At 44.9% G+C, this 18,816-nt stretch overlaps 1 protein-coding gene across 1 annotated transcript in view; it reads right to left on the reverse strand.

The window, feature by feature from the left end:
- PSMA2 (proteasome 20S subunit alpha 2) overlaps positions 1 to 18,413 on the reverse strand; it is a 31,208-nt gene extending 12,795 nt beyond the window's left edge. The window contains exons 1-5 of the mRNA XM_088476049.1: positions 18,233 to 18,413; positions 12,691 to 12,767; positions 9,613 to 9,745; positions 8,526 to 8,648; positions 4,163 to 4,244 (exon numbers count right to left, since the gene is read on the reverse strand). Coding sequence (XP_088332175.1) covers positions 4,163 to 4,244; positions 8,526 to 8,648; positions 9,613 to 9,745; positions 12,691 to 12,767; positions 18,233 to 18,273 — 456 coding nt within the window. The 5' untranslated portion in view covers positions 18,274 to 18,413. The remainder of the gene's footprint in view (positions 1 to 4,162; positions 4,245 to 8,525; positions 8,649 to 9,612; positions 9,746 to 12,690; positions 12,768 to 18,232) is intronic.
- Between the last annotated feature and the right edge of the window lie 403 nt (positions 18,414 to 18,816).

Below are 18,816 nucleotides of genomic sequence, written 5' to 3' on the forward strand. Positions count from 1 at the left end.
CCCATCTGGGAAAACGCAGGTGGCGGAGCTAACTGGACCACTAGGGTAGTAAGCGCCTTAGCGAAACAAGCCCAGGGAGGTTCCTGTACCGGAGCTGTGACAGTAATTGGCCGCGCCAATAAATAACACTGCCGACATAGCCCCTCAGCTATTGGTACATTGCACTTAGTACGCATAAGCTGGAGAGGAAATTCACTCTCAGACATGATAAGTATATGACCCCTCTCACTGATACTCGTTAGTATAGTGGGAGAACCACCCTGCAAGCACCGCAAGAGCTTTAGCAGAAGAAGAGCAGGGACAGTAAAATGGCTGACCGTAGAAAGTGAAAGTACAGGCAGCAGACGCTAGCAGAAGTCGCATACAATGCAGAAGAAATTAATCCCTGCACTATCAGTGCTGTTCCTCAACTACACAGAGCCTGGTAGGACACATCGCTGCATACACAGACCTGTTTCAACGGAGGAGAGGTATGCCGGGGGACCCAGACCGCGATGCCACCGTCAGCAACTCCAGCAGCGTTCACCATACAAAGATGGCCACCGAGGAGCAGAGAGGAGGCCGGCCTGGGGGAGGAGTGCTGCCACAGGACCAATCGGCAGCGCAGAGAGGGCTGTGTGCAGCGGGGGAGGCGCCGGCTGTGTACAGGGAAGGCGTGCTCCTCTGGCATGCAATTAACCCCTGGGACTCCGCAGCGCTTGCCGCTCAGCTGCGGCCCGCTGTCCCAGGGGGGGTAGTGGAAGCGCAGGTTAGTTACCTGGCTCCACGCTGCAGCCAGTCCCCAGGGAGCCCCCTGCCTGGGGACTGTGGACCATGTGCTCAGGAGGGACCCACCGCGGGACCCCCGCTGCTTACCTGCTGCCCCTTGAATCCAGCCATGGTCCGAAACATCTGGGGTCACCGCTAGCCATGACCCCAGATGCTTACCAGCATCCCCGGATCAGTACCGGCGGGGTGTAAGGGAGACAGCATGGACGTCAGCAGTGACTGTCCATGCTGTACTCCCAGATGTGCAGCCACAGCTGCCTTGAAGAAAACTTCAGGGGCTATCTTTAGCCCCCCTCTAAACATGTGCTCCGACTCAGAGCCGGGCACCAACGAAACTGAGATGCCTTGGCTCGGGGGCGGGGTATAGGAGGGGGTCCTGGGAGGCTGAAAAACTTAACTCTATGGTGGCCGATGCCTGACATCATCACCTATACCCCAAGGTATCCTGTGGATACCCTATGGACCCTGATGTAGAAAGACAGGGCGTACCCCTGGGAGACTACTTCTCGAACCCAGGCGTCCGTGGTGGTATTGTGCCAGCACTGGGTGAATTGAAGAAGTCGGCCTCCAAACTCTGAGGTCCCCCAGAGGGAGGCCCGTCCCATCAGGCAGCAGGTTTATCCTCCTGCTTGGAAGGGCGCCTAGCACTGCATGCCTACTTCTTGGGCTTGGGAGCGGCCTTGGTCGCCGAATGTCTCGGGAAGGACAGACCCTTGGCCTTACCCTGAACCCAAAAGGACCGAAAAGCAGAGCTCCTTACCTTAGCCGGCGTTGAAGCTGAAGGGAGGAAGGCCGACTTGGATTTAGCCAAGGTATCTACTATTTTGTCCAAGTCTGGACCAAATAGCAACTCTCCATTAAAAGGCAAGGCCTCCAGACCCTTTTTAGAGTCCGCATCTGCATGCCAAGACCTCAGCCACAAGGACCGACGAGCAGACACCGCTGCAGCCGAAATCCTAGAGGTCAGCAGACTAGCATCCAACGACGCTTCCCCTATATAGGAAGCAGCATCCCTCATCTGTCCAATTAATGCTCTCTGGATATCCGGAGCATTCTCAGGAAAAGTATCCTCCAAAGGTTAGCCCAGCTCTCGATGGCCTTAGCAACCCATGAGATGGCCATGGACGGGCGAGCAACCGCCCCGAGAGGGAGTAAATGAACTTTAAACAGATCTCTACCTTCCTGTCCGTGGGATCCTTCAAAGAGGAGATAGACGGTAATGGTAGTGTAGCGCTCTTAATCAAGCGGGTGACATGGGAATCCACCGCTGGTGGGATTTCCCATTTCCTGCAATGAGCTTCAGGAAAAGGATAGACGCCAACCTCTTTTGTGGCTGGAATCTCTTACTGGGCAATTGCCAGGCCCCCGCCATATGATCCGTCAACTGGTCAGACAAGGGAAAGACACTCAAAGTCACCTTAGCTTTTTTAAAGTTAGGGTACTTGGACCCAGGGGCCGGTGCATCATCCTCTATATGAAGGATAGCCCGCAGCGCCCTAACCAATGCCGGCACATTTATGGAGGACTTAGTCTTCGTTTCCTGGGCCATGGTATCCGAGTCAGTGTCCTCATGAACTTCTCAGTCATCTGAAGACACATCAGAGTCCGACAGCTGCGCAGTCAAAGAACTCACGACGTGATGCTTGGACGCCCTGGGGGGGCAAGTCACTCTGCAACATTAACTGAAAAGCCGAAGATGAGGCAGCCAGACACTGTACAGAGCTGGAGAGCACATCCACCCATGGTGGAGGAGCCGTCTGAGGAAACCCCGGAAAAGGCACCACCGACTGCTGCGTCACAGGGGGAGACTGAACATACACAGGCAACCCCCATAAGGACCCACAGTTTGAGACCCTGAGGGAGACTGCAATAACTGCGGAATACGGTATGGTACTGTGTAGCACACAACTGTATGTAACTGACCTCACAAATACTTGCTTGATATAAGTGAGGTCCCAGAAAACGCCCTTCCCCCACATACCTGCAGGGCCGTAGGAGAAGGAAAGGGATAGGTATAAGCTGACAGTAAGTAGAAAAAAAGTCACAGACAGCAGCACTAGCAATAATCACATACAATGCAGGAGAATTTTAATACTCACTGCACCTTTAGCTACAATCAACTCCCCAGATTCAGTGTCTGGGAGGGCTATAGCGCTGCGAACGCAGTCCTTTTTCAGGGGAGAGGTACGCAGAGGGACCGGTCCACGCACCACCTGGGAGATCTGCGTATGTAGAAGATGGCCGCCGGAGAGCTCTGAGGAGTGGCCGCAGGAGAAGCAGCTCAGCGACGCCAGCACGCATGAGAGAAGGCCCCAGGGACGCTTGTTCCCTTCCAGCACTTACTCCCTGGTGGTCCAGCTGACGCGCAGGGTATGCCTGGAGAGGGGGAGCCCGCCGCCGCTACTAGTGCCACCGGTCTGTCCCCAGAGACCGGCGTCTAGAGACTGCATTTATCCCCGCGAGCAACGCTGATAGCGCTGCTCGCGGCTTACCTGATCCCTGTAGAGCCCGGCAGCAGTCTGAGGGAGGTCCCGGAGTCACGATAGTACTGACTCCGGGGTCCCGCTGCGATCCCCAGATCAGTACTGGAGTCGCAGCGCCAGCGGGGTTGTTGGAGCGGCAGCATGGATGTCCAGATGGACAGTCCGATGCTGCCGCTCTGAAGAGTAAAAATAAATAAAATCTTCATAAAAATAAGCTTATGGGCTGCTTGTGCAGCCCCACTGCACTAGGGTAACCAGACTCCGGCCGGGCATCAACTGAAACTGAGGTGCCTGTGGCTCGGGGGCGGGGTATAGGAGGACGACGGACCCAAGTGCATCCTGGGAGCAGCTAAAGCTTTAACTGCGTGGTGCCCGTGGATCCAGATCCAGCTATAGCCCAAGGTCAACCCTGTGGACCCCCTATGGACCCTGAAGTAGAAAACTAGATTTATGAGGATAGAGCGTACATTTATTTTGTCCAGGAACCCTATTTTTTTTTGTAATTAGAATAGCTAAGCCAAGTTCCTTCCAGCATTACCTGTAGCATATAGGCAAAAACCACAGAAATTTAAGTTCACTCTTCTGATAGCGTTAGTGCAGGTAGTTAATCGAACAATCTCACTATGGGCATTACTCTTGTTGTTGCTTCTATATTCGTTGCTACTTTCTAGTTTTGCAACTAGATCTCTTACCAGTTCTTTCAGTGTATGCAGGGAAGCACAAAACACAGATTACCACAACCTGTTCCCTTAGCAAAAAATTACATTAAGCAGCAGTTGGTAGGTCAGACAAATTAAATATTTATTTTATTAGACCAAAGATAGAGGTGGGCTTCTTTTTAAATAGTACTCAAACTTCCGATTTGGGGTACCAAAAACTTGGGAACAATTTTTAGAATTCTTGTTACTTACAGAAGGATCAGATTGGAATAAATATGGTCGGTCCTCATCCCAGCCTGCAATTAATAACGAGACTCCAAATGGACGTACACCACTGAGGAATGAAAGCAATAGTTACTGACACATTAAGTTAAGCAAAGAACCTTAAACTTGTCTAACCCTTTGTAATTCTTGGATTGTTCTAGAAAATTTTACATGGTTTTATACACAATGATTTAACACAAATTTAAAGGACAACTGTTATACACACATGAATGTAGATTATTATTAATGTGGGGTGTAACATTCCACTCAATCCAGCTGGTTCCAAGAAGTCTGACACCACACCCAGAATACCCATCTGTCTGCCACAGTACGTTGATTGGCAGTCCGCCGTCCGGGTGTACCACGATGTCTGCCACTGCCAGAGTGCACCCCAATGTATCATGGCCTGAGGATGCTCTTCATCTGGGGAGCACAGAATGTCAGGAGGTTCCCTGGCTGGGTGGATTGCAGAATCCAGGGAAAATAAAAAAAATTTGTGCTAATGTTTAACTTATGGCAGTCCATAATAGCTGAAAATTCAGCTTGGGTGGAATTAGCATTTAAGAGGAAAAGTGCATATACTATATAGTGCAAACCAAGGGAGCCAACAACCTTCAACTAAACTTTGTCTTTCATCGTGTGCTGTAGCCATTGGAAAGCCAGACTGCCTTTTTAACGATAAATGGTTTTAACACTCGCTCCTTTATACTCCACTGGGACACTAGGCAGGATTGCCCATCATCTCCACTGCTTTTCAATTTTGACCCTTGACCCCTTAGACACTTTGTTCAAGAGTCGTTGGAAGGGTAGAACCATTGGTGACCATGACATAAAAGGTCTCTGCTTTTGCAGATGACCCTAATATATTTTAGTGAAACCAAATGAGCTATCCCTCTTATTAGACATATTACATGACTTCAATTTGATTTCCGGTTTTCAGGTAAACCCATCCAAAACTGAATCTTTTGCACTTCATGCTGACACTATGAAAGTTTGTGGAGTATCCTTTCCTTTTTGGTGGGCCACAGGCTGCAAAGCCTATTAAGGAATACAAATACTACCTCATCCATGTCTTTTACATTTGGTCAATTTTCCGAAATTAATTTCCCAAATGCTGGATGACTTTAGGAAATATAAACATCTCCCTGTCTCATACTTAGGTCATTGTCATTTGTTTAAAATGATCAGTTATCCCCGTATTCTTTATCCCATTCAGATGATCCCTTAATAAACATGATTAGCGGTTCATAACCACGGCCTTGACAATTTATTTGGGCCAACAAACGTCCTTGTATATCTCTCTTCAAATTGCAACAGTCCCGGGATCTTGATGGCATAAACCTCCCGTGCCTTTGAGATTGTGTACTAGCTACCAATTATAGATATGCACTAGAATGGATTGGTGGGGGTGGGATAACTATGTCAACAAGATGATTGAAAAAGAGTTTCTGTCCGCACTTCAATTTGATTAGTTTACTTCATAGACACTCCTCCCAGTTTCCACCCAATCTCATTGACAATCCATCAATCTCCACAACCTGTCATGCATGGGGGATTATTAGGAAAAGACTCCACCTCTCTGCCTCCCACTCGTTATTTCTTCCTATTGTTTCGAATCCAGACTTCCAACATGGTAGTCCATGTAGTACGATTCGTTCTTGGCATCTTCAGGGCTTACATTCCATTTACCAATCCTTGGAAGGGGAGTGCTCCTTGGTCCTTACTCAGCTCCAGGAGAATTATCCACATATACATTTCTCTTTATTCTTAAATTTTCAAATTCGTAGCTATGCCAATTTGCTGTTGTCTAAATTAAAGCCCCTGGACCAGGCCAATACTTTAGACAAGACAATCAGACACAGAATTATTGGGCTGTAACCACTTCCTTTTATTTATGCTCGCTCCAGACGCAGATTGGATTTATCCATGTTAAAAAAGTAGAATGCCAGGTGGCACAATGTTTTACCGGCAATAAGCCTACAGACCATCGTCTGCTTTAGTGTAAAAGGTGCATATCCACTACACGAGTGTAGAACGACTGTACGATTGCAACATGGTAATCGTTCATCATACTGTGCAGTGGTTAATGTGCCCACATTTAATAATATGTTGTTCAGTGCAGACACCCCCTCCCCTCTGTTGATATCGGCAGGTTGGCCTGCATGTTCAGGCGATGATAGATGCCAATAACCAGCGGAAGCGCGCAACGCTGGTCTTTGCCGGCATATTCACTGCATGATTAATGAATGATTGAACGATAATGATGTCGTAATCGTTAATTTTTATTGTGTAGTGGATATGACACAATAAACAACTGGTAACCGCGTCATATGCTGAGATACACTACAAATTATTACACAGGGCTTACTACACTCGTAAACTGCAACACGTAACAGGTTTATCCTCAGATTCCAAATGCTTCATATGATCCCAGATGGATGCTGACCTAATACACTGCATGTGGTACAGCACCATAGTGTAGGAATTTTGGTTAAAAGTTCAAACCTACATTTCTAGGCATTTGGGCATAACTGTTACTATAGACATGGCATGGGCATGATGGGATATACATGCTTCCCCTACTTCACGCCATTATTCAGCAAGCAATGCCAGGCTTTTAACTAGTATAACTGCCACTGCTAAATAGATTATTTTATCCCAGTGGTTTCTTATTGAGGCTATTTCATTGACGTCCTTACTTCCTAGATTGGCATTCTTAGTCCAAACAGATTGGATTGAATGGTCACTAGATATGGAGGTCTGAGCTGAAAGGTTTTTGATATCTGGCTCCCCTACTTTGTCACTTTGCCTTCTCATGTTTTTGAATATACTAGACAAGCAGGCAAACTGACATCTTGGAATAATCTGGAAAGATTGTCCAAAGGTTCCCCCCCTTTCTAGCATCTTTATAAATCCCTATGGTGTTATTACTATTTTATGGCTATTGTTAAATCCCAATGTTTCTCTTGTCAAAAGACTGGACCAGCCTGTGAATAATTGTAACCTTTTAGTTATATTTGTGATTTATAACACTACGGCTATTATTTCTATGTTCTGTCTCTATTTTATTACTACTGGTGTATGATTCTTTCTAGAATATAAATTATATATATATATATATATATATATATATATATATATCTCTCTTTAATATAGAACATGCCCAATATTCAAAGTGGCCACTAACATTTTATTCAGCACTAAATGGGTTTCTTCAATATAATGTGGTTAACAGGCTTCCAGAGAATTACCCAGCGTTCCTACTAGGCTGTTTTAGCCCTGCCCAATTTCAAAATGGTAGAATGCGCCCTGCCCCTTTTGGCGGCACACCGCTAAGACAGCCTGCCGGGTGCCGTCCCCACCCGCAGGCCGCAGTGTCTGCGGGTGGGAAGATTAGCTATGCAGCAGTCACTGAAAAGGGAGAGATTGGGAGCAGCCTGGCACATCCCCAAGAGTGATGAAAAGGGTGTGTGTCTTAAAGACAACCCTTTACTTGTGGCCACACCCTTTTTTCGGGCAGGCGCGCGCTGAAGGCGCCAGAATGCCCTTTCTCTAGGTCCGGCACCGGACCTAGAGTGAACACTATTACCCATAGTGTTTGTAGCAGAAAATTTAGACTATGGGCCTGATTCAGTAAGGGACGCAAGTGAGAGAATGCATGTACTCTGGCGATTATTTCGTTCTGCGCATGCGTATAAGATGCAGTGCGCTTGCACGAACCATTAACTGCGGCGCGTTAGAGGACGCACGGCATACGCAGTGTGCACGGTAAACCCTGCCAATGTTGATTGACAGAAAGTGCCGTTTGTGGGTGGTGACAGGGGGGTGGTTGGGCGAATGCAGGCGTGTGCGCGTCTGAATGCCGTTTTAGGGGCGTCCATAATTAAGGAAGTGCACCGACTCCATGTACACAGAAAGCGGCCAAGATCCTGCGCGAGGTCAGAGCAACCTCTATTGTGCGTATGGGTTCGATGGTTCTCGATGTTTACGCAGTATTGAGAACTACTCAGCCTTGAGTATAGGGAAGTGGGCAGCATTATGTAGTGCCGGGAGTCTGCATTTTATGTTGCGGTTGCTGTGTGTATGCTTTGATTAGCATATTCTCTCAGCGGCCGAGTGCATGCGTTCTCTCATTTGCGTCCCTTACTGAATCAGGCCCTAAGTGCCAATGAGAACTTTGTAATATGTCCGCGCAATAGTCATAATATAAATTTACTGCAGTAGAAACAGGAAATTAACAAAACCAAGTGATTTTGAAAAGTACAATGATTCTTTCTAATGGACATTTTACTAAGAGTGTCAATCTCACTTGTATTTACTCATAGTGCACAAATAGAATTGGTGTGCTTACCCAGACTGTGTATATTCCTGCATGACAGACGCCACTCGCTGTACTAGCTGTGCTGTTGGGATAGGCTCCTGATACACAAGGAAATACTGCTGAGCTAGTTTCCGGGCCCTCCGAACAAGTACTCTACAAAGCAAAGATTCAAATAGATATAGAGATATATAGAAATAACAATACAAGCACAAGTAAACTAGTCACAAACACAAAGCATTCTGTGTTACGTCTTGCAGTTAATATCCTTTTCAGACACCACCTTTCGTCCTGGGATATTGCCGGAGACTTGCTGCTCGACCCAGGTCTTGGCTATGTGTGAACCAGAGTTGCGCTGAAAAATACTTGATTGGCTGTTAGGGGCACACAGCAGCCAAGTATCCACCCAGTTTTCATGAGCCCAAAAAAGCCTCCCCTTTCAATGACTCACACTGACCGGGTCGACTCGGGTATTTTCCGGGTCCAAGGTGTAGCATGAAAAGCGGTCCCTATCTGAGACATGGGTTGAAGCAGTGTTAAAAAACCTGGGTCGGAGTTCTATCAGAACCTCATCTCATGTTTTAAATGGGAAGAAGACAGTTCTCTAGAACACCTGATGTCCCCCACATACTCCATCCAGGACTCCTCTCAATTATATTACTATAGTAGTTTTACATGGCTTTTCTGCTACAGTGCAACTAGTGTGGTTAGTTTCACATGAGTGGGCCTAAATAACTCATCACGTGGAATCTAGACCCAACTCTTTCTGACAAGTGAAGTTCTGAAACAACGTGAAAAGACGTGAGCAGATTGTGTTTGTTAAGTGGGAGACAGAAAATGATGCGTTTAACGTTAAAGCAAGTATAACAGAAAGAAGAGGACAAAATAAATGGATGAACGGAGAAAGTTAAATGGCTGCCCTAAAGCTACTACTCCTAGACAGTTAAGTTTAAGCAATGCATGAATTGTTGCAAGAGACATAATTCAAAGTATTACCCTACAATTTAGCTGTACCACTTTTATCAATCATTACCCAAGTGATTTATTAATATTAATGGGGCAATTCAATCATCCACGATCTGCATATTTATTACATGTTACATTCATCCAGACATCTTACCTGTAATCTGGGCCCATGCCGCTGTACACCATGCCTATGTGTTTGGTAATTGGTTCCACTTTGTGTACACTTTGTTCATCATACAAGATTGACTTCTGTTTTTTCTCAGTTGCCAAAACGACACCGTTTGCAGCTGAAACACATAAAGGTGTATATATATATATATATATATATAAATAAATAAAACAGCTTCCACACTACACAATAAAGCTGCGGACATACCACAGATCTAAATTCAAACCTGTAAAGTTCAATTTTATTTTTTACGGCATAGATTTCTATGATGAATTAAGCATGTAACTGACTAGTGACTGCAAGAAAATTGTTAATGGAGTTTACCACTAAAACTTGGTACACTCTTTACCAAACGTTCTGCAGATATGTCAGCGCTGACACTACAACTGGGCGGGCATTTAAATTTGCCCGTCTAGTAGTGATGCAACTCACAGTCGGGTCCCTGCAGCAAATGTACGGGTGGTGGGCAGACCTCCCGTACACACTGCCAAATGCTCCAATATATCTGCAGACGTCATCCAGACATATCGGGGGTACACACCAGCCTACGCGCTTACGATATATCAGCCTTCTGATTAAATGGTTGATAGATCGCCCAGCGTGTACCCAGCTTTAGTCTGGATGAGGTCAGTAGTTGTCTAAATGCAGGTCATGTTATCAGACTACAAATTCTAGGCAGCAGCTGCATGCAGCCTAGCACAAACAAAAATGCATTCTATTAGCACTAGGTCTTCTAGTATTAAAAGATATGCAACTGTCTTTATCCAACAGACTGCACAAAATGGGTTCCCAGATGCAGACAACAGAAAATATTGTAGAATTAGTTATCAACTGCATGTAAATGAAATCTGAACTACAGAAAACATTGTTATATAGTCACCAATTCATGCTTTTCAACACAAATTGTTAGTAGAAATAGTCTCCCACTGGTTCTGCAATCTCAGGTTTTTACCAGCAGAATTATCATAATAACTTTATTGTATATGGATACATTTTTGTATAAACTACTAAAGCAAAAAATTTAACATTTCATGGAGTCCATGGTAACTCACGTTACAAAGTGACATATACCCCTTTGAGACAGAAAAGCAAGTTACCGGGTATAGCACTTTTACCCGGTAATTTGCTCATCAACGCTGGTCGTTTTTCTGTCTGAATTGATCAACCTGGGTCGAAATTCCCGGGATTAAGACCATGTAATCTGCGATTTTCACGCAGATCGAGCTATTGTTTGCCATCGGGCATGCCTATTAGCCGCACTGCGCAGCGATCGCATTGCGATTACGGACGCACAGAGGATCCCATCACAAAGTGACTAATAGGTTGTCCGCATTTGGAGGTGGTAACGGGGAATGGCCAGGAAAACGCAGGCGTGTCTGTCCGTTTAAGAGCAGTTACATGGGCGTGCATAAATTAGCCACTACGAGTCCATGTGCAGATCTGCGTGTCAGAAGAGCTCCCAAGGCTGACCGCAAGGGTAAGATGGCCACAGTTGTGCGTCGATGTCAAAGATATTTATGCAGGGATGAGTCGTCCCACGCAGTGGGCGTCTTTATGCTCGGGTGATCTTTACTAACATTAGCATATTTTTGCTGCTGCATTGCGTATGAAATAGCAGCTGTGATCACATTAGCATCAGTCTCTGAATCAGGCCCAGAGTACACACCCACACAGACTTTGTGATAGCAGCTGGAAAAATAGATGTCTTGAAACACATCAGAAATTGGAGGCTACCAGGGACCATCAAAGTTGAAGCAGTTATGGCATAGAAGTTTCTGCAGTCCCCATTGTGACAAATACCTGCATACTGCTGCTATCTGGTAAAGCTGTCACCCTGTTTTTTATGTTTCACTACGTTTTAATACATTTTGTTTATTACCACAGTGGGGGCGATTCAATTCAATGCGATGATGAATAGCCCCAGGAGGGAGCTCCCAAAGCTATTCAACACGATGTTTGGTCAGGCTAAAGGATTTCTTCTCGCACCCTCCTGGGATGGGAGGAGAAAGCCGAAATAAGTGGCGGCCGCATGGCTGTTTTCTGGCTTAGCACGACGCTAACAGACGTGCGGCTGGCTCTTTAATAGAAGAATGCCGGTTCTCTCGGGGCTATTCAACATCACATTGAATTGAATCTCGGCCATATATGGTAGTATTACATTTTATTACTTAATGAATGCACTTCAATTTGCATATAGTGAGCTTTTTTTTATACCCATGATACATACTAATTGAAGTTTCATATATTATGATCAATATCTGCCTTCTAAGGTTATTATAAGACATATGGAGTGTCCAGTATTTTTTATTGTTAATATATTGACACATGGATGAATACCTCCCATCAGGAATGTCTTAACAATGGGGTAGTGAGGTATTACATTACAATTTACTATAACTATAGTCAAATGTCAGTATAATACGGACATATAGTAGGGTTCACACTAGGTCAGGCACCGTGTGGCCGCACGTCCAAAAAGGGTGCATGACCACGAGAAAAGGGGCATGTCTTTAAGACATGCCCCCCTTTTCATCACTCTTGGGGGCGTGCCCGACACTTACGGACATGCCGGGCTGCCCCCAAGCTCTCTTCTCTATGTGAATACATGCCGGCTATTTTACCCAACCGCGGACACTGAGGCCTGCGTGTGGGGTTGGCACCCACCAGGTTGTTTTAGCGGGGTGCATTGTGCCCTTTTGAAATCAGGCAGGGCGCGGTGCCCTGCTAAAACAGCCTAGCGGGAACACTAATAGACCTTCCAGATTCATATCTGGAAACTAAAATGTTGGGATCTAGTATTCTTTAAATAGGATGTTATTTTTATTACACACATCTAAATGACACCATTAACAGGTAGGAGTAGATTCAATTAAGATCGGAAGTCGCGTTTTTACCGTAATAGGTGGAAAAAAAATGCACAAATTTATTCAATTAAATCTGCACTGTAGGGTCAATGAGACATTATGCACATAAAAGGTTGTATGTTATGTCATATGTTTTCAACATGCAAACTGGAGAGCTGAACATAAAGTAATGTATACGTAGCCAAAAACAATTACATACCTTTGATTCCAACAGATGGAGCACCTGCAGCTACAGCAGCTAAAGCATATTCAATCTGTACAAGTTTACCTGATGGACTAAGGAAACAAATGTTTGTTAATATACTCAATATGTTAATATATTCAGGCAATGCAGCAGTTACTGGCTATACATAAAAACAATGCCTCACTTGTTGGGGGCTCCTTAGGGCCCGTAATATCTGATGTATAATAGAGAAGCATCACCCATCTCTCCAAGAACTTCTGGTTACTGTACCAGACAATTATAATGAGGATAAATTAGATCACATACAGAATCTGTGAAACTAAATTCGACCTTTAAAAGTGGAAATGACCCCACAAATTTCAAAATAGAAACTCCATGAAAGTCAACAGGAAATACAGTAGTGATATTTAGCAGTCTCTTTACTTTTGACAACATATAAACTTAGGTCTCTGCATTGTACAGCCATGGCCAAAAGTTTTGAGAATGGCACAAGTATTGGTTTTCACACAGTTTGCTGCTTCAGTGTTTTTAGACCTTTTTGTCAGATGTTACTATGGTATACTGAAGTAATATTACAAGAATTTCATAAGTGTCAACGGCTTTTATTGACAATTACATTAAGTTTATGCAAAGAGTCAATATTTACAGTGTTGACCCTTCTTTTTCAAGACCTCTGCAATTCGCCCTGGCATGCTGTCAATCAACTTCTGGGCCACATACTGGTCGGAATTCAATTCTTTATAGCTGCTATCGCGCCCTACGAAGCTATTCAATTCTTGCTCCTGTCGGGCACGATGAGCTGCCAAGAGCTGAAATGTGCGAAAAGTGACATGTTTGGGCGCCCAATCGTCACTTTTTGCGATCGCGCCCAGCACTTTGGTCGGGTTTAGCTGCTTTACGCAGCTAAACCTGACTTCTATGGGCGCGATCATCTTGGACAATTGTATAGCGGCCCGCGATCTCCTGTCACTTTAGACGTGAGATGCGGGCCGCGAATACAATTGAATTCCGCCCACTGACTGATGGCGAATTGTAGAGTTCTTGAAAAAGAAGAGTCAACACTGCAAATATTAACTTTTTGCATAAACTTAATGTAATTGTCAATAAAAGCCTTTGACAGTTATGTAATGCTTGTAATATTACTTCAGTATACCATAGTAACATCTGACAAAAAGGTCTAAAAACACTGAAGCAGCAAACTGTGTGAAAATTAATTATGTCATTCTCAAAACTTTTGGTCATGGCTGTATATAACTCTAGCTACACATCAGATATGTTGTCCTATCCACAGCCAGACACACATGGGCCAATCCTGCTGTCCAAAATCCAGTTTGGGCAAATTAAAAAAAAAAAAAAAAAAAGATTCAAACATTCTGCGGCTACTCTAGAACATAAAAGTAGCCTGCTAATGCGGTGAAAAAGTGACTGTACACACAGTCCAGTAACGTCATGTTCCGATTGTATTTATCAATATGCATGACAATGATCCAAAAAGGAAATTGTTTGACAGCGGTTTGGGCGCTACGAAGACTGTAATCTCGCCAGTTGCCCAAGAGAGCAGCAGGAACAAGAGAAAAGAAAAAATGCCTGAAAGACCTTGTTTTTTGTAGGAAAAATATAGGGCCTTATTCAATTAGTTTCGCACCCGAGATACTTTTTCGCATGCCAGACTTTACGCCTACATTGCGTAATTTAGCTGCGTAAACCTATCATGCGCTCCCCCACTATTCGCCGTATTCAAATCCAAAACACGCGAAAACGCAACCCGGCAAATGCAAACCAGGCGAAAAGTACTGTCAGAATTGGGAAATTCAGCCTGACACCCCCTCAAAGATGCACTAACATGTCCCCGAATAGCCCTAATAAAGCTATTTGTGGTACTTGAGGTGTGTCAATATCTTCTAATTAGCGTCTTTGGACTAGTGGTGAAGAATAGCATTAAGCAGTTTTTTTTTATAAAATAAGTAGTCCTGACAAATTGGGGTGCTTGAAAATGGGTGCAAGCATGGTTTAAAGTCACTAAAGTTAAAAAAAAAAACGTAAAAAATGCACCTGCAACAAGCACCTGCAATCCCAAAAACACCTCACCAATACTTGCAGACCGCTAGTTTTTAAGTTTGTACCTCCACTTTGCGGCCCCCTTTTCTAGGTCATTTTTTGGGGTGTTCCTCTATTTCTTTTTTTTTTTTTTTACGCAGTTATCCTTTGGGGGGCTGTCCCGAGGTTGCAGAGTGGTTTTTCCAACTTTGCACCCCTAATTAGTGATTTTGCACTATTTTTCGACACCTATTCATAGGCGAATCTTTTTTGCGGATTACGACGTTTCGCGGCTAATTGAATACGTGCCTCAGTCTGAGTCTCAAATGGTGTGGATATAACAGTACAGTTCTTTGTAGTCATTTTATAGCTTTAGGATTATAAATATATTGAAGTTATTTGTTTATAAATTCAAACCCTTATCTAATAAACCCTTATCTAATAAAGTTAATTAAGAGTAGTGTTAAGAGTGACTTGACGTGCAATTACCATTATGGTGATCACGCCCCTTAACTGGCGACATCACATGTGATGCGACTGCAGCCAGCAGTGCTTCAGCTGACAAGGTCGCATCACATGCAACCGCGCCGCCCCGGTGCTTCCACCGGCTTTTGCAGAGGAGATCCGTTCTGCACTTGTGCAAAACGGATCTCCTCTGACTACTCGGAAGTGTGGCAGTCTATGACCATCAGAATCGTGCCCCAGAATTCTGTGCGAACGGCACTCCGGGGATCTCGGTGCCAGAAGGGGAACTTTGTTTTCTTCCAAGCACTATTTGGCTGAACTCTGCAAGTGCAGAGATCAGCTTCAGCTGGAGGACTGATCATCAGTCTCCCTTGACACATGTTCTGCATATGGGGGGGGGGGGAAATCTATCATCAGCGGGGGCCAGGAAGGGGTAATAGAGAAATATGACACTGGAGGGGGCCATAATAATAATTAAAAAAATATAGGTCTCAGGGTAGGAGGAGGGTGTCAAAGAAAAAGTGGCTTTTTACAGGGGGGGGTTTGGTCAGTGTAGAAAACAGGGATTTTTTTTTTTTAATACTAATGGGGATTGGGGGGTATTATTATTAGGATTTATTGCCAATAGGGGGTGGGAGATTATTTTCTAATGGGGGCCTATTGACACAGGGGAATGGTTGGGGGGGCTTGCAAAACACCCTCTAGATAGATAGTTATATATATTAAATAACATATTTAAATATATTAAAAATTATTTTTAAAGTTTATTAAATAATAAAAAAATATATATATTTCTGAGCAGCTGTGTGTCAGTTAAGTGGCTAAATGTATACCTATTAAAAGGTACACAGGAGCTCCTAACAAAAATACATGGCACCAGATTATATTTTTAGCTACTGTGGCTGACTGCTGGTATTTACTCAAAGTCCTACTGTCTGTAACTTCACTTTCATCTGTTCTTAAAATTCTGAGGAACATACAATTAAAAAGGCTAGCCATGTGAAAAATATTTAACTATTCTTTATTCTCCAAAATCAGGTTTGCTAAAGCTACTTGTACTAAAATCCCTGTCTGCACTCATACCCCACCCAGCTGCCAATAGTGAAAGTGAAAGCTGAAGAGCTGTGTCATGCCTGCTCACTGACTACCAACGTACATGTAACTCACTATAACCTAAAGCTAGTATGCAAAGCTAGGACCAGCAGAGGTATTTGTCATTTCTGCATTAAACAATGCAGATTTGTGGTAAAAGTTCAGAACATTGGATACACTATAGATACACACACAGAGAGATGGTAAAACTGATCTGCAGATGATGGTTGCTCATACACACTGAACAACCTTCTGTCATATGGCCGTGGGTCCCACAGTCCTGGGGTCGATCTGCGACCCCCTCCGCTGCAGGTGTACGGGCGGTCGGCTGATTGTCCATCGCGCTGTGTGTATGGGCGGATATATCTGCCATCGGCTGCGCAGCACAGTAGTTCACTGGTACACACTGGGCACATGATATATTGGCTCATCAGTTGATCATCCAATATATCTGTCAGTGTGTACTCAGCTTAAGGCTACACTACAAGTCCAATCATGAGATTAGATATGGCATCACTACCTATTTAAAATACACAAAAACTTTGATATTTTACCTATATGGTAATTTCCAAGTACACTAGCGATATCCTAAAAAATAAATAACTTGTACAACTGTATGATTGAGCATAGAGGTGCCTGCCTAATGCACAATTCACATGCCAACAAAGCTTCACAGATTTGAACAACCAAAATAAAAATGCACTGTGCGCAGGACCATGTCCAGGCCTCATAAGAATGGATTAAACACACAGCATACATGATTGTGTGATATATATTTATAAAATGGTGTTGTAAAAGCATAGAAATCCCACTAACATGATTGGACACACTAAGAGGGTGATTCAATTCAGAGAGAGGTGAATAGCGCCGGGAAGTTGGTCCCGAAGCTAATCAATACACCTGGCAGTTTAGTCTGACTATAACAACTTAAGTTGGAGAATGCAGGTTCTCTCAACTTAACCGGTGTTTAATCCTGAGAACCGGGATCCTCCAACTAAAGTGCCAACCTCGAGGCTGTTGGCAACACTACGCCAGCAAACAGCCTCCCAGCCAGCAATTTCTCCTGATTTCTACTTGCATCCTCAGGAGAGTGCGAGAATAAATATCTTTAGTCGAGCTGTCAGCGCACTGAATTGAATAACTCCGGGAACTCTTTCCCAGCGCTATCAACAGCATGCTGAATTGAATCGGGCCCTCAGTCACATGGCCGTGCATTATTTCCCGAGGAGCGCACACCTCCCAGCGTAACCGCACGACTGAACTATTTCCCACTGTCACCCCACAATGGCATCACTCACAGAGACTATTCTCAGAGCAAAGCATCACATCACTGCCTCACTGACAGAAATACAAATATCTAAAAGAAAAAAAAAAAAAAACTCAACTCTTTTAGTCACTGACACTGTTATCCAGTCACATGTTTATTCATTTAAAATAATCCAAATTAAACAGCCTATTTTAAAATATGTTCCCCCTATTCTGTTACCTTTTGACTACATAATCTCCACGTAGAACAGGGACCATTTTATAGGATAGAAGACCCAGGGCGTGCATAATGTATATATCAGAGAGCTCTGCAGAACAATACCGGACAATGACAGGAGCAGCTATGCTCCATCCTATAGTCCAGTAGGCACCACTATCCTGCCATCATCCCTGCTGGTTACCGTTAAAGAGTGTCAGCTCCTGAGGCAAGGGGGCTCAGTGTTGTGAGTGCATGCAGCGAGGGGACGTCTCCCTATAGCCGGGCTCGGCAAAGGAACCGGTATATCGGGGTCTCCCCGTTCCACGCTGCGCTGCAGAGGCCGGGCTGGCGGCAGTGACTGTGCATAGTGCCGGGGGGCGGCGGTGCACAGAGCGGCGTATGGTGCCCGGTGACACTGGCTGGGGCGGCTATGTGTTGGGGACGTACGGACCCTATGAGCCGCAGAGCACCCCGGCCACGCTACAGGACAGCGCTCACCTGAAGGTGGTCAGAGAGAAACTATAACCCCGCTCCGCCATCTTCTCTCTACGCCTCTGTCCTGTGTTGTGTGAGCATCCGCAACACGGCGCACGTAGCGTACGTCACTGCGTCACATGCCACAGCCGCACGGTCTGATGGGAAATGTAGTTCCCGAAGGAGCCTTTCCCCGAATCCAGTTATGAAGACTTCAATAACCGTCACACTTATTATATATATGCTCCTCCTGGGTTCCTCTGAGGCTGCTGCAGTGCTCCCTCCGCGCCGGTTATAATGTTACATGCGCATGTCAGCAGACATTATAGCAGCGTGTTAGTATGGGCTGTCCGTGTTGCGCTCTGTACAGTTCGGGTTTTACAATGTACATATATGATGATGATCTTGCTCCCGGTTTGAAAACATGTTTTATAACAAATAGACATCCCGTGACACTCCACCTGTTGTGGAACTACATATCCCAGCATGCTGGGAGGTATAGTTCCACAGCAGCTGGAGAGTCACATGTTGCCTACCCCTGCTTTACATTATAATGCTATTACACGAAGTTTGTCAGGAGGTCGAGCGCAGTGCGCATGCGCAGCCTA

This window comes from Taudactylus pleione, unplaced genomic scaffold (assembly GCF_031769625.1).
Source record: "Taudactylus pleione unplaced genomic scaffold, aTauple2 ptg000181l, whole genome shotgun sequence".
In the NCBI taxonomy this organism is placed as follows: domain Eukaryota; kingdom Metazoa; phylum Chordata; class Amphibia; order Anura; family Myobatrachidae; genus Taudactylus; species Taudactylus pleione.